This window comes from Xylaria bambusicola (genome assembly GCF_022495145.1).
Source record: "Xylaria bambusicola strain CBS 139988 unplaced genomic scaffold F5B22scaffold_2, whole genome shotgun sequence".
In the NCBI taxonomy this organism is placed as follows: domain Eukaryota; kingdom Fungi; phylum Ascomycota; class Sordariomycetes; order Xylariales; family Xylariaceae; genus Xylaria; species Xylaria bambusicola.
Window position 1 is genome coordinate 579,290 of NW_025953555.1, and position 20,986 is coordinate 600,275.

The following is a 20,986-nucleotide window of genomic DNA, read 5'->3' on the forward strand; positions in this document are numbered from 1 at the left end:
ATCTCTCCTCCTCCCTCCCCTCTCCTTCCCCTCCCCCCCGCCCCGCCCGCGCGCCCCGCCCGGCGGGGCGGCGCGGCCCCGCCCCCCCCGCGGTGTTGGATGTATGTTGGTTGGCAGGTTTGGCCATGAACTGACTTACTTGACTGACAGAGGCATCAAGGCTTCAGTTCTCGCCCATTGTTGATCAGCGACCGAGTACAAGGTGTAACTGTACCTAGGTAGGTACATCATCGGCTAAAGCTTGGGTGCTGCTGGGTGCTGCAATTAGGTGGGCACTAGGGCAGATGGGTGGGTATCCAGGGCATCTGGCCAGAGGTACCTGATCTGCCAGCATAACCTGGCCACCCACCCAAACAAGCCGCCGACGAGCCGCTGCGATCAGGTACTCTTGGCGCGCACGATACTTTGTGGAGACGAAAAAGATACATGATCCGAGCAGGCGTCCGAATGACGGAGCACATGTGATTTGCTCCAGCTCCCCTCGACGGTAGGCTTGTATCTGGGTACTTGGGTACTGTAGCACAGCCTGCTGCTGTGTATGTACTAAGTACCTAGGTAGGTAGGCACCTGATTGCTCCACCTCCCATCATGCTGCGACAAAGATGGAATGACCACTGGACAGAATCTGTCGACAGCATACATACCTAGGTGGTATGTGTGGTATGTGTAGGACAGGAGCAGCATACTGTAGGAACAAGTTGCAACCGATTCCTGTCTGTGGTCGACGGCAGCGTGGCCTCATCCGTCAGTTGCTCGCATGCTCACGACGTTGAACCCTATCACTGGCTCCGCTTCGAGTACCTTTCTCCTGCTGGGCGACTCGCGAGTCGGCGAGTTGGCGCGCAATGGCAGTCAACCATCGAACGATTGCAGCCGACTCTATATTAAATTCTCGTAACAATGAGCCCTACTGAGGTCATTACTTCGAAAATTTTCGCTGTCGTCGTCACCTAACTGCCTACTACCTAGTGTCTTGACGCTATGGAAGCCATATCTCCCCCGTCCCCGCTACCTGCCGTATTACCCATACCTAGTGTGTCTATTACCTACATGTATTTACTGTGTTTGGACGACGGGGGACCTGCCAGAAACCACCATGTAGCTGACCAGTGTGATCCACTGATCTACCGGCGAACGAGGTAAGAATACACGCTGATGAGAGGAAGAGGGAGAGGATCAGGAAGAGGAGAAAGGGAGCCGCAAGCAGTACAGAACTTCGTACGATTAGCATATCGTCTCCGATTTTTCCCTCCTCTTTGCGTATGTCACCTTCTACAACTAATCGACAGCAAGCCGGTAGAAAGAATCTCCAATCTAGTACGAGATTAGGTCGTTATCAGCCAAAGGTCACGCCGATGAGGGAACCCCAGCACAATCGAAGGAACAACTCCGGCCTTGAGGGGAGAAAACTCACGCCTTCCCATTTTCTGCTGATATCTACCCTCCCTGTAAGATTCCATTACCAACGGGAAAAGGATAATGCCTTGGCAACGGGCGCCGCAATGGTGTGAGCTACCACGACACTGATTACGCCGTTCCAACACCTGGCCACCTCGCAGTCCGCCCAAAATGTTTTTTCCTCGCTCTCCAACATGTTCCAAGACCCGGGGAAGACGCAATGATGATATGCCATGCCTTGGCACGCTTGGCGCACATTGCGGTCACGTTTGGCCAAGAAGAGGGCGAGACAGAGGGGTTGATGCTCCAGTTTATGGGGACAAGGAGTAGATACCATCTTTTCTGTATGCTACGCTGGATTCGTGGCGCTGGTCTATCTTGGAGTAATGAGCCAATGTAACCGACTGCCCAGAACTGCCCTAAACTGCCTTCTTGGGTGCTCGCGTGTTCCAAACAGCACCCGGGATATCTGGGCTTGGCTACAAACCGGATATCGGCGTGATGGCGAGCTAACAGTTGCATGGGTTTCAAGCCGCCCGATCCCAAGAAGGACGATATGGCGAGTGGTTGCCGTCGAAGCCGCGTCTTGCCCTCTCCGCCGGCCCGTGCAATGATTCTTTCCAGGGAGTTTGCACCACAGCGTGGATTTGCAGTCCCGAACAAGCTAGATCTGTACTCAACGACCTGCAGGTCTGGATCACGTCCAAATCGGCACTTTTACCCACTACGTATCCGTACTCAGGGAACACGGCAAGCATCATTGCTGGCCGAATTTCCGTCCAGGACTACGTACAACGCTACAAGGTAGAGATACATCGGGTACCAAGTTAACCTCCGGCATGTAATATACTTATTGTAAGGTTAACTTGGGCCATCTTATCAGAGTTGCTTGAGTCATCACCGATCACCTAGGTAGGTTCCCTATCAATCTTGACCGCCTCCAAACACGCACAGTATACGGACACAAGGTAGCTCTGTTCTTCTCTGCACGACGTGAGCTCGGCCCTGGGCAGATTGCACCAAACAAATCGCCCAAACGCGGCACGCGCCTCAATGCCTTTCGATTGATAAGGCGAGAATCCATATCCTTACCAAAGCGGTGTTGCATGTGAAGAGGCACAATTTCCTTGGCATTTGTTCGGCCTTGCTTACAGCCTCACCGAGACTACCTACTTTTGCACACAGACACACACAAGTAATGCACCCCCTTCTGATACCACGAAACGGGTCACCTCCTGCCATGTAAGGAAACTTCGTAGGCGCAACTACGGTACGTTTCTCCCTCCCACGCACACCCCACGTCCTACATCCTCTCCTTTCCACTCGGTGGCCCTCAACCGAAAACATGTGACCTTCCATCGATGTCGTTGGCCCAAAACTTCCCGTCTGTCCCCCTCGTTCCGCTTTCCCACGCAAAACTGCCGGATTTTTTTTTTACCTGCGGCTTACCGCACATCTATTTTCGTTATCCGGCATGCGAGATTTGGGGTCGATGTCGTTTTCGATACCCCCGAAATAAATATATATATTTTTTCCCCTCGCCGAAATCTAATAAATGCTACTGGCATACAATACATGTATGTGAAAAGAAATGTATTGGATGTACACGTACGCATGTGTTGCCTACGATCATCAACATCTTTATCTTCTTCAGCATGCCTCCCGTTAGCCAGTACAGTCAGTTTTTTTTTTTTTTTTTTAATTCCTATCAAACCCGCTGACCGCTCCTTCCCCTTCTATCTGACTGTACCCGTCATTCAAGCGAGCATAACAAATCTCAGATACCGGGGCGGCCCGATACGAGATGTGACCCTTAATGGTCCCCAAAAAAATAATAATCGCTGAGCATTGCGTGTGTTGGTACCAGCTAGTCTTCCATTCGTCTATATTCGTACTGTTGACCGCATTCAAGCGAACAATTTCGTACACCTATGATGATGCGGTGAAACGTTGCTTCCTCCTAGATAAGTATACCCTTGGTGACCATGTGCGCATTAGAGGAAGCCCTGAATAATTCATTCGTCTGTGTCCCATGCTTTACACCACTGATATACATGTTGCGTAATTACCGACAGATACAGTTCGCATCTCGTTATTGCCGAGCTACGTCCTTCCGCTCAAGCAACCTATGCAGGTCGAGCTTGAATTAAACGATTTTTTAGATTATTTATTGTGAACCTGCCTGTGGCGTAGTCCTCTGCTTTCAATATTCCACCATTTTCAAACCGCGTTCTTCTGGGCCAACTGATTATATAGTCAGCCACTCGCTCATCACTCCACGTAGCCTGAGCCTGTTGGTGAGAGCGGCCCGTAACGTAACCCATGACGCCTGTGCAATGCAAATCGACGAGGAACCCGTTGCGTAAATCATACCCCGACATACAGTGACCCCAAACCCCGCCTTTTCTTGCTCCATATCTGCCGAGATGAGGATCAATTTCCTCCGTGTGGAGGTTTCAGTTATATGTCCGCGACAAGTTGCGCAGATACCAATCTACTAGTTTCCGTCCCACCTTAGCTTCTGAAATATGAATCAAATCCTGCAGATCGTAAGTCAGCATGGTCACACTCCAAAAGCTTGTCGCTCACACAAGAAAGCTTGTCAAGCTTGGCCAAAGAAGCGCTAGAGATGGAGTTCCACTTACTCCTTGTAGTGCGTAATCTAAGTCGCTAACATTTACCCATTCGCCCTCCAGAAGAGCTTGGTCAGTCCAGCGGAGCTGCTTTGTCCTCTGCTTGTTAACCAGAAGGAGAGACCGTAATTCCTCCGGCTGCACCTCTAAGAAACCAGCGAGCTTCTTAAGATCCATGGTTGTGTAGAGACGTAGATAGGACTTAACGGTGGGACTCCACATGTTCGTCTTAACCTCATCCATGAAGATGGAGAGGTGGTGATCGATCGGGTCCACATTGGCCTCCGGGTTATCAAAATCCGGGGGTACAGGGGAGATGAACTTGGGGCAAGCAGCCCGGAAGAGCTCCTCGAAGATAGGGAGGGATTCAGGCCCTCCACGCTGCAGCTTAAGGAGCTGGTCGCCATACTTCTCCCTCAGAGCAGTGTGGATGGTGTCATCCAGGCGAGTCGGGTGGAATGAAACGCAGATGGCAATGAGGGCATACATCTGGTCATTCTTCTTGGTGATGGAGTCGTATTGGGCGTTCTTTTGGAAGTTCTTAGTGCGCGATACATAGACGAGAATGTGGCTGAACATGCGAATGGCATCGGCGTATCGGTGCATCATCATGTAGGAAAATCCCACATAGTAGTACGTGGTAAAATGGGCGGCCATGACACGGGCGAACATAGCCTTCTTGTTAAGTTCGATGTCATCAAGCGTCTTAAGAGCAAGACTGAAGTCGCCCAGCAAGCAGTGGACCCGTAGGAGACCAATAATGGAGAAGTAACCAAGCATTCGGTAGAGAGTCTTGGAGCCGTACTCGCCAGCAACGGCAGCAGGGTCTTCGTTTCGCTTCATGGCAGCCAACTGCTCGGAAATTTGTGACCGCTGGATCAGGGAATACAGGACGTTAAGTACACTATAGCAACCCCAGGTGTTTGGGTTCTCGCGCAGAATCTGCCTCTCCTCTTCATTGTCTCGTGCTTGGCGTGCGAGTCGGAGACGGTACGAAGAGAAGGAATTAAACTGATAGATGAATTCATCGATCACATCCCAAGCCCAGTAATGCTATTGACGAGCAGTGTTAGCAGGTATGCCAGATCAGAGAGACGGCAAGATGGACTAACCGAAGGTGGCTCTAGATCAACAGGCCCGTCCGAGTTAAGGATGTAGTGGAAGAGATTGCAGTAGGCATCGTAGCTCTGGAACTTGACATCCAAAGGAGCCGAGAAGTCAAGGGGTTGGGCGGCGGCGACAAGTTTGGACTGGATATCATCGGCCTGTTGAGCCATGGTCAAGGAGCTGACGCGCTCCAAATCCTCCATGCCATCTTCGTACTGGACCTGCTCCTTGTAGTCGGCAACAAGGGCCTCTTCCTCGACATCGCTGTCGTCTTCCATGGCACGTACGGGGGCCGCACCGTTTCGGAGGCCGCTCATCGTGAAGGGCTGGTTCGGGACACAAAGTTGTTGAAGTGATGGTTCCAATCCTCGATAGGTGCTTCGCTTTCACTCACTCAGCTCTCTATCGCACTCGGCGCGACGGCGGGGCTCGTGGATAGTAATAATTTTCGAGTTGGGGGGTACGAAAAGGCGGCGCACTCAACAACCGAAGTTTTAGCGAATCAATATTAGTTAGGGCTGTCTGTTTCAGCGCAAGTACCAATGGGCTATTATTAGTTTACCTAATCCGAATCTTGGTTCCCCGGTCCCACCTTTACCTTATCAGCGGGGCTTATCTGACCCTATCGATAGCATTGATAGACTAGTGGGGTGGCGGGGTAGGCGGCCGATTCTTGTAAACTGCTACGTCTTTTTTTCTGCCCCGCCAATTATTCTTTATCAAGTACGTAAATGAAGCCTACGTAGCTATCTATATATATCTATAGTAAAGTCACAAAAAGACTCAGTAAGCGCAGAGATTTAAACCTTGTGAAGTTGGATCTCATTACCGATTCTGACCTATGTGTATTTCTGGATTTCACATCACTAGATCGATAGTCTAGGGAAGACGGATCTCTTTTCGTCTGAGCCACCTGCAGATGAAATCATCCAGCATCACTATTAGTCACCGGTCCGCCAGCACTATCCGTCTCACAGAACACAACGTCTAAATCATTAATACCCCGTACTTGGGCAAGACTTACAACGACTCTATTGACAAACATTACCACTAATTCTCCGCCGTCCTCTTTTTCTTTTCTTTTTTTAAAAAAATTATATAGATAGATCCGAAAAGATGCCTGTGGTCACGCCAGAGAAGCTGGCTGGTCTGCAACAGAAAGCGGACGATGTGCGAAATGTATGTGTTTCATCCAGCTCAGAATAAAGCGTTTTCGAAAAGCTTATACAGTACAAGATTTGCATCTTGGCCCATGTCGATCACGGCAAGACCTCCCTCACAGATGCTTTGCTGGCCACAAATGGCATCATTTCACCCAAACTCGCCGGCAAGATCCGTTATCTCGATTCCAGGCCAGATGAGCAAATTAGGGGCATTACTATGGAGTCGTCCGCCATCTCCTTATATTTCTCTATGCTCAGGAGAACCGCACCAGACGCCGCGCCAGCACCCAAAGAGTATCTGATAAATCTGATCGATTCACCGGGTCATATTGACTTCAGTAGCGAAGTATCCACGGCCTCACGGTTATGTGATGGGGCAGTCGTCTTAGTCGATGCCGTTGAAGGCGTCTGCAGCCAGACAGTTACTGTTCTTCGGCAGACATGGATAGAAAAGCTGAAGCCTCTATTGGTTTTTAACAAGATAGACCGTCTCGTAACGGAGTTAAAGATGACTCCAGGTGAGGCTTATATCCATCTAAGCAAGCTTCTAGAGCAGGTAAACGCTGTATTAGGCAGCTTCTTCCAGGGCGAGCGTATGGAGGAGGACTTAAACTGGAGAGAACGCATGGACGAGCGGGTGGCGGCCGCTGCCGCGAAGGAATCGAAGCTCGGAGATGGCGAGAGTGACATTGGCGAGTTACAGTTCGAAGAACGAGATGACGAGGAACTTTACTTTGCCCCCGAGAAAAACAACGTCATATTCAGCAGTGCAGTCGATGGGTGGGCGTTTACTGTTCGACAATTTGCGAGTCTGTATGAAAAGAAGCTCGGTATAAAGCGCAATATCATGGAGAAGGTTTTATGGGGTGACTTCTATCTTGACCCGAAGACCAAGAAGGTTCTCGGACGAAAACATCTCAAGGGTCGGAATCTCAAGCCTATGTTCGTGCAGCTTGTGCTTGAGCAGGTATGGGCCGTCTACCAAGCGACAATGGGTGGCGATAATGGAAAGGGGTAGGCCGTCATATGCCTATTAGACTATGGATACGTTGACTCCTGCTAACTGAATCTGCCTAGGGATCCTGTTATGCTTGAGAAGATCACAAAGTCTTTAGGCATTACAATACCGCCCCAAATTGCCAGAGCTCGAGATCCTCGACTACTAATGACAACTGTCTTTTCATCGTGGCTTCCATTATCCACCGCCGTGCTTGTATCGGTTGTTGAGTCGCTACCGTCCCCCAAAGCAGCGCAGGCGGAGCGTTTGCCAGAGTTACTAGGAAGCTCACCCGGCTCAGATCATATCGATCCTATTGTCAAAGATGCGATGGTTAATTTCAAATCCTCCAGGTCGGATCCAGTGGTGGCATATGTCAGCAAAATGGTCTCTATTCCCGAGAGCGAACTACCCGAGAATAAACGGCGAGCTGGCCAGCTCAGTGCCGAGGAGGCCAGAGAACTCGCGAGGAAAAAACGGGCAGAATTTGCCCGAGCGCAGCAAGCTGAATCAAATGGGACGGGCGAGATAGGCGCACTTGAAAGTATATCGCTGGATGATTTTGTTCCCCAATTGGAAGAGAAACCTGTCGAGGTCGAGCATCTCATAGGATTTGCAAGGATATACTCAGGGACACTCTCAGTCGGGGACTCTATCTACGTCTTAGCACCCAAATTCTCGCCTGCCAACCCCCATTTGTCCCCAGAGCCTCAAAGGGTAACAGTAACGGCCCTCTATATGCTCATGGGGCGTAACCTAGAGTCCTTGAACTCAGTCCCAGCTGGCGTAGTTTTCGGCATCGGTGGCCTTGAGGGTCATATCCTAAAGTCAGGCACTCTATGTAGCCAGTTGGAGGGATCTGTCAATTTAGCTGGAGTGAACATGGCAGGCAAACCAATTGTCCGTGTTGCCCTCGAACCTGTAAACCCTGCGTACTTGGACAAGATGATCGAGGGATTAAAGCTCCTCGTTCAGAGTGATCCATGTGCCGAGTATGAGCAGTTCCAGAGTGGCGAGCACGTCCTTCTCACAGCTGGCGAATTACATCTCGAGCGTTGCTTAACGGATCTCAAGGAAAGGTTTGCAAGGTGTGAGATTCAAGCAGGCGCACCTATCGTACCATACCGAGAAACGATTGTCCGAGCTGAAGAGATGCGTCCACCGGCAAATAAAGATTTGGGTAGAGGTGTTGTCGTTGGCGTGACAAGCTCGAAGCAAGTGAGCATCACACTTAGAGTTAGGCCTCTGCCTCAAAACGTGACGAATTTTCTTCTGAAGAATGCGGCCTCGGTGAAACGTGTCTATTCCGAACAACAGGATGTCATAGAGGATGAAGATGGCAAGGACGAGATACAAGAGCAGGAAAAAGTCGACGTTGATGAGGATGTTGTTCAAAGCAAAGTACTGTCTACCGAGGAACTAAAAGGAAAGCTTCGGGAGACACTCGAAAGTGGCAAGGGCCGCGAAGTTTGGAGAGGTATTGTCGACAAAATCGTGGCATTTGGGCCTCGGCGAACAGGTCCAAACCTCCTCATTGATGCAACGAAAGATGGGTTATTTCCCAAGGTTTTCTCCGGAGACAAGATAGAGGGCGACGCTCCGAAGGCTGACGAGGCGCTGCATGCCGCCCATTTATGTGATAAGGTCACATACGCGTTTCAACTGGCTACTAACCAAGGCCCGCTGTGCAATGAGCCTGTTCAAGGAGTCGGTATCATAATCGAGGACTTGACCGTAACGGCCACAGAAGAAGAAACCTCAGCCCGCGATCGGTTAGGCAGATTGACTGGGGAGGTCATTAAGACGGTGCAGCAATCTATTCGGCAAGGATTTTTGGATTGGTCTCCACGGATCATGCTCGCCATGTACTCGTGCGAGATCCAAGCCAGCAGTATGTGGACATATTTCCCCTACCCCTCCCTGGCGCAATCATAGACCACCAAGCTAACACTAACGTCCACAACAGCCGAAGTCCTAGGCCGCGTCTATGACGTGCTAACGCGTCGCCGAGGCCGCGTACTCTCAGAACAGATGAAAGAAGGAACCCCGTTCTTCACCATCCAGTCTCTCCTGCCGGTAGCCGAGTCCTTCGGGTTCGCAGATGAGATGCGGAAGCGAACGTCAGGCGCCGCACAGCCGCAGCTCATCTTCGCCGGCTTCGAGGTGCTGGACGAAGATCCGTTCTGGGTGCCTTTTACGGAAGACGATCTCGAGGACCTCGGCGAGCTCGCGGACAAGGAGAACGTGGCCAAACGCTATATGGACGGCGTGCGGCGCAAGAAGGGCCTGCTCGTTGAGGGACGTCAGCAGCGTGTTGCGGCCGAGAAGCAGAAGACACTGAAGAGGTAGTTTTGGTGGATGTTGTAGGATGTATGTGATATCACGTCTGTAGTGTAGGCATAATTAACTGCATCTATCAAACCTTGCCCTCGTCATTGAAAGTGAGAGAACAAGCTTACAAACTCCCTATATCTAGAAAGAAGATGTCGAAAACCTATCACCCAGATCGTAACCCTCCAGCGGTAGGGTGCATCTCAGGCCCCAAGTGAATAATACTATTCAGTTGTGGAAGATAACTGAAACCCTTCTGTATCGCGCACATAAACCTAGTGGAATACACAGCCGGGTAGGCTGCTTTTAGAAAGTAGAAGGACACAGGTCTGCCGTTTAATTGAACTGCGAAAGGTCTTACTTGAATTCCTTCCCTTGCAATTCTAGCTTTGGAATCGATATAATTAACCTGAGCGGCGCTCTTGATTACTATTGTTCGGTAGTTATGAAACTCCTGCACCTATGTGTCCTGATTTTCACATATACCATTCGCAGCACTATGATTACACGGATACATGCGCCAGAAATACATGGCGATTCTACCGTGGATGCTTCACGGCATCTTCATCTAGTCGCCGGCGAAGCCAGTCGGGTACAAACGCTTTGACCTTGACGGCGATGTCCTCGTCGACAGCACTGCCTTCCTCGCCCTTGCTGGGCTGAATCACGAATTCAGCCCCCGGGTCGAACTCGAACGTCGCTGTATCGTTGGGTACTACGAGATCCGACATGAGTTGGACGCGACACAGTGCGAGCCCAATGTTACCCGTACTCGCGAGGAATGTGCCGGTACTGCGCCCTTTCTTGCCCAGGCGCCCGATAGTGAGGCCATGGAGGTCTCCGCCCTCTAAGGGTGGGATTGCGTCTGCCTTGTATTCCAAAGTCGTTGGTATGGTCTCCGTCGCGCCGTAAAGCATACAGGGCAAGACGCGCTTGCGCACAACGCCGCGATGGCGCGTGCGGATAGTCAGCTCCTGGCCAACGTAGCAGCCTTTCCGGAAATCGATGCCGCCCATGACGTCCATGTTGGACTCCTGTGGTAGTGCTTGCGTGGGGATGATCTCGGCGCTGCCCTCCGGTACACCGCGCAGGTAGCGGCGCACGCGGTACGCTGCTTCGTCGGTCTTCTCAGCGGCCGCAGACTGTAGTCCTGCCGGCAGGTCTAGAGCCTGTATTTCCAAGTCGGCCCCGGTAGTGAGAATACGGTAGCCCATATCCGGGGCCCTCAAGTCAGGCAATATGACAGTGTCTCGGCCCGTCCGGGTATGGTTGCTCGGGTGTTGCGCGGATGTGGTGGCGCTGTCGCCATCGCTCCATATTTGCCATACGCTCATCTCATCCTCATCTATTGCCCGCAAGGAGATCTTACTGCGCAACTTGAAGCGTTTAAGATGCTTCAGCAGAGTGGGTAATTGGACAGCATCGACTTCGATTATGAAATGCGGGTCGGCACCTGAGGTTGGAGGGACTGGGTAGACGTAAACATCATGTAGGACGCGGCCGAGTGCGTTCAGAAAGCCGCAATAATGCCACGGTTTCTGCTCTGCTGGGGAGCCATTGCCATTGACACTGGCCGTGTTGGCTCCTTCAATGGATGTTGTGGTGAGGCCCTGGAGGAAATGCGGCGCATCAACACCGGAAAGGGATATTAAACGTCGTGTTGTTAGACGCGCATGGCCCGACGACGGATGTGAGGGTGGGATATGCTGCGACGGCGTTTTTATTGCTGTTGTCGTTGAAGAGCCGCTCTTGGGGGTTTCACGGAGAGCTACATTGGTAGAAAAGATGCGTTGTTGACGTTGGGACTGTAGGGAGGGTTGTTGACGTCGCAGGGATCGGCACGATGGGCAGACGAAGTGTGCTCGAGGGCTAAGAGGTGCCGAAGACAAGCTTGTCAGAGACCATTTTGCGGCGCTGCGAGGTAGGATTTGCATGTCGCCAACTAATGTCGACTCGAGTCTGGGTAGAATTCGCGACGGGCGGTTATGGTTTGCGTGATGAATTGCGCATACGCTCTAGATCGATATATCGTGGCCTGGCACGCGCTGATGCTCCCATGAATGAGTACTATGCAGTAACGAATGCCAGCTGTAGGTAGGCAGGTCGTCTAGAATAATGGGGATGATGCAATTATTGGTTATCTCTCCGAGCCAAGCACTTTGGTGATAATACCAGCATTACAAAGCTCTCCAAGCTGATCTCATATGGATGATGGAGGGGCGGGGTGGGCCGGGGTTTAGATAAGATAAAGGAGAAGGTCGACAAAGTCCTACGTACTTAGACTAGGTAGTATGCTTCGTATTTCTAAGGGACAGAACGACTACCCAGACTTAACATCTGTTGTTAGCCTGTGAGCATTATTTTCGATCAATCTAGTAGAATAGAATTCTCTGAAGCTCGATGAACGGATGTTTGAGAACAAGGATGCCTCTCAATTCACCCAAGTCAAGTAAGTTACAGCAAAGATAAAAACAACTTAGGTAGATGGAAGGCAGGTAAGTCTATATCAAGGTAAAATCTACAGCATCCTGTAATAATCATGTAGTAGGAAAATCTCCAGAGGTCCTGTTCTCCGTGACACACAGCAAAAAGGAGACTTTGGTAACAGTTTACTCTCTTTCCATTTGGTCCGCAAAGGAACCCAGGTATCGATTCCCGTTCTCAAACAGCAGCTTTACCCCAATCACAGCTCGAAATCCTTGTCCATTTCACGGTATCTAGCAATGTACAGGTCGCTAGAGGTAGCAATAAATCAACCCAACCTGTCGACTTACATAGTCTCGATAGGCGTGAGCTCTTGGACCGACTCTAAGTTATCGAGGCGTGCCTGCAGCTTCTTTCTAATCAAGCTGGCCGCATTGCTAGTCAGTGGCAGCCACAGAGGGACTTTGTCGTTTCGACTAGCCACAAGGTATAGCACCTTGGCTACGGCAGACGGCGGGACGCCGCCGCCTGAGGTAGAAGCCTTCTTCACCCAGGCAGCTAGCTGACGCGCTGGCATATCGGCACCATCGTAGTCCTCGTGGACCGCGGTATATTTCTTGCTACCATGTTCGAACTCTGTTCTTATACCGCCTGGCTCGATGATGCAAACGTTAACTGTTATGAACAGCGAGGATTAGCCTGGATTGATAAGTCTATAACAAGAATGGGGGGTATGTAATGCCATATCATACGCCGGATGTCGTGACTAGCTGTCAACTGAACGGTAGCATCTTCTCAGGGGACCGCTGCGCCCACAAAACTGCAGAGAAAGTAGGGGGGAATATGTACAACTTACTATTCCAGTCTGGGTGTAACTCCCGAGCGAAAGACTCTGAGAAACCTTCTACAGCAAACTTGCTTGCATGGTAGAATGCATAGCCAGGAAACCCAGCCACGCCAGCAAGAGAGGACATATTGAAGATAATGCCACCGCGGTTCCCTCTTCTCATCACGTTCGTGGCCCTAGTAGCCACTCGTACGATCCCGAAGAAGTTTGTTTCAAATTGGTCGTGCATCTCTTGTTCGGTTGCTGCCTCAGTATCGCCGGCCAACTCATACCCGGCATTGTTGACAAGTATGTCTATGTGAAATTGATCTTTAAAATGGTCTGCCGCTGTTTTAAAGGCTTGTTCGACGGATGTAGGAGATGCCACGTCCAAAGTCAGCTTTAAAATAGTGTCGTTGTCTGGAAGGTACGACAAGCTGGCGAGGTTTCTAGCCGTCGCAATAAGACGATAACCAGGCTTAGCAGCTATAAACTCAGCAACAGCACGACCAATGCCGCTGGAACACCCGGTAACTATGCTTCGTCAGCATAGTCAATAGAGGCAAGAGAGGCTCCTTACTGAACCAGAGGGCGTCTGCTGGAAGCTGGTATGGCTTAGTATTGACCGAGTTCATGTTAATTGATGATGAGAAGAGCCTACTAGGGGTTTCAGACGAGTTAACCTAGATAATAAATAGAACCTGGTTCAAAAACAATGACACGCCCATAGACTTAAATTAAAGGTGGCCCTCGCTAGCCATTTAACATAGAACGAGAAGATACTTCCTGGCCGATTCAGGGGTAAGCACCGAGAAGCACCGCGCTGCACACAATGTGGCGAGCTCGTTCCCGGCGAGCCTAATCGGGCAAGATATCTGACTGCTCTCAGGACTGTTGACCCTCATGGTCGTCTTCAACCAAGCAAGAATGGAAACTATGAGCAGATGGGTTGGCACTGTGCCGCACCGAATACATTCCCAATAGCAGCTATATACATTCTTATGATGAGCTACTGTTGGCTAGTATAAGCCTCACTTTTGTTGCCGTCATAAAGGGGGTTAAACACCTAACTAGATATGTATCCAGTTCAGAAGTATTTGCGTGGTCGCGCGGCACTCGTGGATGAGCTATCTATAAAGCAAACAGCAGAATCGTCATTAAAAGCTGAGCATTTCAAATTACACTCCATGTTCTTATGTGTGATTATGCATTAGTAGGTCGTGCTCCCTCTCACACTGTATCAACTTCTGCAGTGGTCTTGCTGGTGCTGGTGCTTCATTCCTTCGTAAAGGCATGTTAACCCGGACCGGGATTCGAGTCGCAACCGCCGGTATGAATCATACCGGATGGATCCCTAGAACTCGACCTCCGGCAAAATGACCCACAGCGACTCGGAGCAGCAGACACGGGCGGCTCTTCGTTTAGCACAAGCAATATCAAGTAACCTAGGGATGCCATGGAGTATTAACCCCTTAAAATCTGCCCATAGGTTTTACAAAAGATTCGGCTTTCCTCATGCAGGGGGAAACACGTCTTGATAATCAGTAGCTGGGTAAAAGTTAATATGATTAATCTAACATCTCTGTGAAATATACCTAGCTTGAGCCGTCCTCTTTCTGCGACAACTCCGTGCACCTAACATGTGCTTTTTCAAACAGCCTCTTTTCTTTGCGCTCTTGGTCGATATTATTCTCTTACATGGAAGACCCTACTAGAGATCATCTTGATATCCCAACATACAACTATCTCGTTCCTTATTCTCAAAAGGGAGGCTACTACCGCTATGAAGTAACTACAACTCAGGACGAAGCCGCAACAGGGGTAGAAGTGTTGTGACAGTAGCAATGCTATGTAACCTTGTTCACCTATGTCTACCCGGTGCACGGCATTGGGGGTATGCTCACAGGTCCGGCTTACATGTAAATGAGTTGAAGCTCAGCTTTCAAAGACCTTCCTCGACTACATTCTCGGAGATGGAGTTAGCTTCATTATTCTTCGGAAGGGCGGGAGGTCAAACTTACGCCACGTTACAGATAGATACCAACATGAACAGAGCTAAAAATAATAAAATAAAATCAGATGAAATGCTCACTTGTCGAGAGACTACGCCACCCCTCGCTCGGTACCCAGCTGCGCACCTCACCAACAACTCACCTCCCGGCCCCACGAAGCCCGAGAAGAAAAGCAACGATGAAAGGACTTTGTGATTCTCCCTCGGCCATGAAACAAATCCGTCGAACTCGCAATACGGCGTAGCACAGTTTCATGTTGCGGCTTAAGCGAGCGGCGTCTCGACCTATCCTAACGAAGAACCCAACCAGCTCATTGACGGACATTCCTACTACATACCTACCTACCTACATGTCTAGCCGAGAAAAGGGCCGTGGAGGTGAGGGCAACTAGTTCTACACAAGTAGAAAACGTCGATGGCGGCGGGAATAACACGATGTCATTCGGTCTGCTCTCTGCAGGTATTTTCGGCATAAGCCACACTTGCTGGTGTGATGTTGGACGGCGTGGTATGTTATGCGTGAAAGTATCTCACACTTCCGATGGGGTTGTTGGGGCTTAACTGTCCGCATTGCTGTTATTCGCAGCCTTACGGGGATATGCAGGTTCCGCCTGCATATACCCGTATCGTATCTGGTGCGGTGTACCTAAGGTATAGAAATATAAGATCAAATACTTACCAGTACCTGGTAAAGATGGGTATGCATTTGAGCCCGGAGCACATCTGGCGTCAGGTACCTACATCGTTAGCCTTGGTGCGACGGAGATGCAACGTCTCCTCTCGGAAGCAAGATGTGCTGCGGATATCCGTAAATTCACGGCATGCTCCGTTACGCAAACGCGGGCCATCCAGATAGGCCTCCTTGTATACTTCCATATGTATAGTTCTACAACAATAGGTGAACGTGCGAAATGAGCTGGCTAGGCAAGATAGCGTTCGATGAGCCAGCCAGCCATCAATCTGGAACACAAATGACAACACAACAAACTACCTACAGGTAAGTTAGGGAGAGGCTCGCAAACGACTAGACAGTGGCTCGGACGGCTACTCGCAGCGAGTTATTTGCAATTGCATTGATCCAAAGATTATTACGCATTTTGGAAAGTTGCTGTGCTTTTTTTTTTTTTTTTTTTTTTTCGCGCTGTTGGTCAAGGCGCAGTGCAGCTAGGCACAACAAGAATGGACATTGACAAATACTACTGATAACAGCCATGTGGCAATGACGAGATCGATCGGGCACCTAGGCGGCACAGGCAAGGCGTAGGGCAGGCCGTGCATTCCTTAATTTGATAACCAGGGTTTTGATTAATAGTAGGAATGTCGACTGGGTAACTAGATGCGAGATTCATACATTTGAAGACCTGGTAGGGGGGTGTGAAACCTGGCTGAATTACTGAGAACAGGTTGCAGTGATCATCTGATCAACAGCTGTTCAGCATCACGACCCGGACGGTGAATGAACCGCCGTCGTCTGTTTGCAAACATGCCCAGTTAAGGGATGTGAGAGAATGATACCTACCAAGGCTGCAGCGCAGATCGGTTGAAGGATGGTGAAATGTTACGCTGTTGTTGGTCTCACGAGAAACGCTGGCGATTAAGACATCTCCGTGAGTCTGCGAGTCAGTACCTAGTCCGCGACAAGAGTGTCTAATGCCTGTGTAACATGTTCAGTTAGCAAATCATCACATGCCAAATCCACCAACGTTACTTTGTCAATGCAAGTAAGATGCTCCCCTTCCACCCCACCACCACCTCCATTTTCCGCTACCCGCCCACCTCGAATGATGAATCGACAGAAATTATATTACGTGCATATATAGGTAAGGAATTCGCTCCGCCGTTTCGGGATTTGAAACATCTTTCGATCCGTAGCGGGTGCTAAACTACTTGTATGTCTGTCTACACAGCACGTAGAATTGTAGCCAAGTATCGTAGAATGAATACTACCTAGGTGCTGAGTTACCAACGTTACTCAATAGATGATAAGGACTGGATGAGCAAGCTGAGCTAAAGCCAAGAAGGCGGGGGAGGTATTCATCTCAGCGTGGCTTCGTTTATCATTTCGAATCCTAGGGCCTACGTAGTAGTCATTCGGCAAACCAGTCATACGCAGTAGGATCTGGGAGTCCAATCAGTCATCTGCCTACCTACCTAGACTGTAATGTCTAGACTAGACTGCTGTACTGTACTTTTTGGTCGTGCGCGCTGGTGGGACGTGTTGTCTTAGTACCCAGATCGGGGACTGGGCAGACGTGGTCATTAGGTTGGTGGTAACCATCCGTGCATCAATTCGTCTCTTTCAGGTGGGTAGGGCAGGACAGGGGAACGTTGGCGGTGACAAGAAGGGTTGGAGGCTGACCGCATATGCTGATGACGATGACGACGTACACTGCAACTCTGTAGAAATGAGTAGGTACTGACAGTACACAACCAAATAGCAGTGGATTGAGGAGAAATGGGAAAGGGGTTAGTGGGGACGTGTCTTGTGTCGTCCTGTAACCGTCCACTGAGACTAACCTACACAGCACTGAGAGGTATCAGAGAGGTATGTAGGTAGACCTGCAACATCCAGTGGTTTGTTTTACCTGGCCCTGCTTGGTGTAGACAGACCCTGGATCAATCAAGAGCAGAGGATGTGATAGGCGAGCCAAGGTCGCCGGTATGCGTTGGCTGGCATCCGGATAGGCGTCGATGACCCTTCAATGGACGTGTGGTGACACGACAACACCATTCTGTCGGGTCGGTGTGGATTGTCGTGGAGGGTTGGATGGCTGGATGGCTGAATATGCGATGCGGGTGATCTCAGCAGGCGGGCAAGCAGGCGGGCAAGCAGGCGGGCAAGCAGGCGGGCAAGCAGGCAGGGAGGCAGGGAGGCAGAGACAAGGCAGGCTGGCTGGCGAACAAGTCAAGTGACTGTCCAACCGTTTACCGTCCACCGTCCACCGCCCCTACACTTGGACGCGGCCCCTCGCAACTCCATGCCATACCATTCATACTGTAGGTACTGTATGCTTGCTTGCTTGCTTAAGGCATGCTACAACATAACGTGATAATAACACCATCACAAAGCTTGCACAGAAATGAGGGAGGATTCAGTGGGAAGAGAGTCGGAGTTGGACACCTACCTACCTACATTACAGTGCTGGAGTAGGTAGGTACATGGCTAGGTATCCGTGCTTGCTCTCCTTGCTTCCTGGCTTCCTGGCCTGCTGCAAGGCAACCGTAGAAGGACCATGCATGAGGAATGCATTCTTGCCCAATTCGACACCCCACACCTTCGATTGCTTGCACGGATACCTATTGTACTTACTTGGTGGCCTACCTACATCAGGTACTATGTATGTAGATAGAATGCTCGACAATTGGACGTTGACGTACTACCTACGGTTGTTGAACTGCACACTACAAACAGTGCTAGTTGTTATGAAGCTGTTGATCTCGTTCCTATTCATCGAACCCATCACGCAAGGCTGCGTGTGTTTTGGAAATGCCAATTTCGGGTTTTATGTCGTTCGCCGACCAAATCAAGTCGGCCGAGGTGAATGCGAGTGCGAGACATGGCTTACTTAAGGGCTGAGCTCGTATACATGTACTTCCAACGAACTACTGGCGATCTCACTTATCGTTTGATCCATCGTGCAAATCGGTAACCCAGCGAGCCGGTACTTATGCCGACATCTACTAGGCTTACTACTAGTTTACTGTCTAGTCTCGGGACAATAGGAAAGGCAATGCAATACGCTACCGAAGAAGACTATATGATATGGAAAAGATGTCCGAGAAGACTGAACAAAAGTATCATAATATCGCACACAGTACAATAATCTACAATATATCAATTTCAATATCTACTCTACGGACAGGCGTCATCCTAGCCTACATTGTACTCTACTGTAAGTAGTGGAATTCCGCCTCTAAACTACTCAGTGACCTGGCCACATGGTAGTGAAGATCCGCTTGATGGGGGGCCGAGTCAAGGATCAGCCAGGTCGACGGGTGAATCCTTTTGGCGCTATCATTGGATACTCAGCCTGATTCCTGCGGACTTTACAGTAAGTAGAATCGGAATGGGTACGGCTACCAATCTACATACTAAGTATACAAGCCAGATAAGTAAAGTACCTAACTTGCGCGTGTGTGTTGACCAGCACAGTTTCCCCCTGATCCCTCATCCATCCATGAATATAGCTGCTCGGAACGGAAAAAGTGAACAAAGAACCAGTCATATTTTTCCAACGATGCTCCGGCCTTTCCCTGGACGATCCGGGGAAAAAGAGGCTGGCTCCACATAATATGTTACCAACAAATAGGATCAACTGACCGAGTACCAAAACACGGAGTTGAACGAGCGTCCAGGTACTCTCACCGGGAACCGAAAGATCACCGTGTACCGAGCGCCAAGCTAAGCAGCCTTTTATCGCCGAGTACGCAAGGAATTAAGAAATACCTTTGTGGGGAAGAAACGGGCGTGCACACATCTCGCTACAACTGTACAACAAGATCTCCCTACAGCGAAAGTATACCGAATTCCTACCCAACCCCACTAGTAAAGAAAAAAAAAATTTATCAAGCGATGAAGAAAATGTCACGGCTGGAGTAGGTACAAGATTTCTAGTGCGCGGGGGCGTGGTGGGTGACTCGTTGCGAAGTTTGCCAGGGTATCCATAGAGCCGGGAAGAAAGGAAATTTGGGAGTAGAAAAGATCCGCTATTCACGCCACGAAACTGGGGTTAAACGAAGCGTTGGGCCGAATAGGTATTCTTTCTATCTATCTCCCTAGTGTACTGTACATACCTACTGTTGGGTACGATGCCGAAAAGGCAGTGCAATTAACAGATACCTAGGCAGCTAAGCCCAAGTGACGCCGACGATGCCCCCATGTTCGCTTCATCTGTACGTGTCTCGTATCAATCAACACAGCCACTACTTAAACACTGTGACCGAGCTACCCGTAAAACAAAATCCCCCGCGCTACCAACAATCGAGCATGGGCACTGTCCCTGTGCCGTCGTACGTGCGCGGAGAGCAGAACGTCACGCATCCCGTACCTGAGCCTCGGCTAGGAGGCATAAGCATGTCTTTTTATTATCAAGTTGCGGTACACGTACCTACATAGACATACTTACGCATACTTACACTATTGCCGGGGTCATGTGTAGGTATTAAGGTGTGCTTAATGGGGAGAGCAGGGTTCAGCAGGCACCGGCATTCTTATCTCCGGCCTGGAGAAGCGGAGAGGAAATGTAACCAGTTAGTAGATAGTCTTCACCACGTCATGTCCACGCACGCAAGGCACAAAGACATGGATATCTGTCTGGTGCTTGATTATCATCACTAGTCACCTGGACGCGAAAGCGAGGAAACGAGGCCTGCCTTAATCAGACATGTTTAAAGCGAGGTCAGGTCAAGGTTCGAGCTGTTAATGTAAATGGCATTGTAGGTAGGTACTGTATCTCGGTAAGTTAGATAGCGTAATCAAAGACACCAAAATCGTCACGCGACTCAATCTAATCAATCAATGCAGGCAAACAGGCAAGGCCAAGGCAAGACCAGGCAGCCGGCCAGAGAGACGAAATGACGAATGACATCAGCATGCGCACACTCTTTACTTACAATACCTACAGCCTGACGCAAGGCAATGTCAAATCGTTGAAACAGTAGTTGTACGCGCGTGTGCGGCGGATATAGCAAAGATTGAAGGGAAAACGCCCCCAAAAGGATTCCAGTATACTAGGTATTCCATTTCATGTTTCAAGATAGCCAACATTTGCCATATAGACAGATCCACACGTTCAGTGGTAATCCTCGGAACCGCGGCATTCTCGCGCGGGCCGGGTATTTTTCGGCCCCGACGTACTGTACTGCCATTAAAATAAGGGAAAGAGAATCCATCCCATCATCATAATACATAAATTGGGCAGTCCCATATCCGGGCAGAGAAAACCCAATACAATGGAACGGGAAGTTAAGACTCCGAAAGCCGAAAGCGGCCGACGAATCTCTCCTCCTTTCAGCCACATTGCGGCGGCGGGGGGGGGGGGGGGGGGGGGGGGTTAGAACAATGGGGGTTGTTATATTTTTTTTTGTTTCAGAAAG

General features: G+C 50.0%; 6 protein-coding genes across 6 annotated transcripts in view; 2 read left to right on the plus strand and 4 right to left on the minus strand.

The window, feature by feature from the left end:
- The window catches only part of F5B22DRAFT_152493 (uncharacterized protein), a 1,569-nt gene extending 1,399 nt beyond the window's left edge, over nucleotides 1-170 (minus strand). Inside the window, exon 1 of the mRNA XM_047969154.1 lies at nucleotides 140-170. The gene's annotated coding sequence lies outside the window, so the exon portion shown is untranslated. The remainder of the gene's footprint in view (nucleotides 1-139) is intronic.
- Nucleotides 171-3,701: 3,531 nt separating this feature from the next.
- F5B22DRAFT_152253 (eukaryotic translation initiation factor 3 subunit) lies at nucleotides 3,702-5,731 on the minus strand. Its single transcript, XM_047969152.1, has 3 exons — nucleotides 5,144-5,731; nucleotides 4,044-5,084; nucleotides 3,702-3,938 (listed from the first exon to the last, which is right to left on the minus strand). Exons 1-3 carry the CDS (start codon nucleotides 5,453-5,455, stop codon nucleotides 3,855-3,857), a joined length of 1,437 nt encoding a protein of 478 aa, XP_047835670.1. The 5' UTR covers nucleotides 5,456-5,731; the 3' UTR covers nucleotides 3,702-3,854.
- A 134-nt stretch (nucleotides 5,732-5,865) lies between these two features.
- F5B22DRAFT_152592 (P-loop containing nucleoside triphosphate hydrolase protein) lies at nucleotides 5,866-9,908 on the plus strand. Its single transcript, XM_047969155.1, has 4 exons — nucleotides 5,866-6,317; nucleotides 6,375-7,315; nucleotides 7,379-9,189; nucleotides 9,265-9,908. The coding sequence occupies exons 1-4, from the start codon at nucleotides 6,255-6,257 to the stop codon at nucleotides 9,645-9,647; spliced, it is 3,198 nt and encodes a 1,065-aa protein (XP_047835671.1). The 5' UTR covers nucleotides 5,866-6,254; the 3' UTR covers nucleotides 9,648-9,908.
- On the minus strand, nucleotides 9,562-11,830 carry F5B22DRAFT_585255 (uncharacterized protein). The gene is made up of 2 exons (XM_047973482.1): nucleotides 9,758-11,830; nucleotides 9,562-9,584 (listed from the first exon to the last, which is right to left on the minus strand). Exon 1 carries the CDS (start codon nucleotides 11,561-11,563, stop codon nucleotides 10,169-10,171), a length of 1,395 nt encoding a protein of 464 aa, XP_047835672.1. The 5' UTR covers nucleotides 11,564-11,830; the 3' UTR covers nucleotides 9,562-9,584; nucleotides 9,758-10,168.
- Nucleotides 11,831-11,926: 96 nt separating this feature from the next.
- F5B22DRAFT_585263 (uncharacterized protein) lies at nucleotides 11,927-13,642 on the minus strand. The gene is made up of 3 exons (XM_047973483.1): nucleotides 12,910-13,642; nucleotides 12,178-12,728; nucleotides 11,927-12,124 (listed from the first exon to the last, which is right to left on the minus strand). Exons 1-2 carry the CDS (start codon nucleotides 13,127-13,129, stop codon nucleotides 12,400-12,402), a joined length of 549 nt encoding a protein of 182 aa, XP_047835673.1. The 5' UTR covers nucleotides 13,130-13,642; the 3' UTR covers nucleotides 11,927-12,124; nucleotides 12,178-12,399.
- Nucleotides 13,643-17,926: 4,284 nt separating this feature from the next.
- Nucleotides 17,927-18,709, plus strand: F5B22DRAFT_152668 (uncharacterized protein). The gene has a single exon (XM_047969156.1). The coding sequence runs from the start codon at nucleotides 18,050-18,052 to the stop codon at nucleotides 18,458-18,460; it is 411 nt and encodes a 136-aa protein (XP_047835674.1). The 5' UTR covers nucleotides 17,927-18,049; the 3' UTR covers nucleotides 18,461-18,709.
- Nucleotides 18,710-20,986: the final 2,277 nt, after the last annotated feature.

Excerpts from the sequence above, each read along its gene's own strand:
- F5B22DRAFT_152668 (XM_047969156.1), top strand. The coding sequence starts at position 18,050 with ATGGCTAGGTATCCGTGCTTGCTCTCCTTGCTTCCTGGCTTCCTGGCC.
- F5B22DRAFT_585263 (XM_047973483.1), bottom strand. The coding sequence starts at position 13,129 with ATGCACGACCAATTTGAAACAAACTTCTTCGGGATCGTACGAGTGGCT. Across the intron at positions 12,729-12,909 it reads GTTACACCCAGACTGGAATA|TTAACGTTTGCATCATCGAG; the intron begins GTAAGTTGTACA and ends TGTTCATAACAG.
- F5B22DRAFT_152253 (XM_047969152.1), bottom strand. The coding sequence starts at position 5,455 with ATGAGCGGCCTCCGAAACGGTGCGGCCCCCGTACGTGCCATGGAAGAC. Across the intron at positions 5,085-5,143 it reads TTGATCTAGAGCCACCTTCG|CATTACTGGGCTTGGGATGT; the intron begins GTTAGTCCATCT and ends GCTCGTCAATAG. Across the intron at positions 3,939-4,043 it reads TAGATTACGCACTACAAGGA|GATTTGATTCATATTTCAGA; the intron begins GTAAGTGGAACT and ends TACGATCTGCAG.
- F5B22DRAFT_152592 (XM_047969155.1), top strand. The coding sequence starts at position 6,255 with ATGCCTGTGGTCACGCCAGAGAAGCTGGCTGGTCTGCAACAGAAAGCG. Across the intron at positions 6,318-6,374 it reads AAGCGGACGATGTGCGAAAT|ATTTGCATCTTGGCCCATGT; the intron begins GTATGTGTTTCA and ends ATACAGTACAAG. Across the intron at positions 7,316-7,378 it reads GGTGGCGATAATGGAAAGGG|GGATCCTGTTATGCTTGAGA; the intron begins GTAGGCCGTCAT and ends GAATCTGCCTAG.
- F5B22DRAFT_585255 (XM_047973482.1), bottom strand. The coding sequence starts at position 11,563 with ATGCAAATCCTACCTCGCAGCGCCGCAAAATGGTCTCTGACAAGCTTG.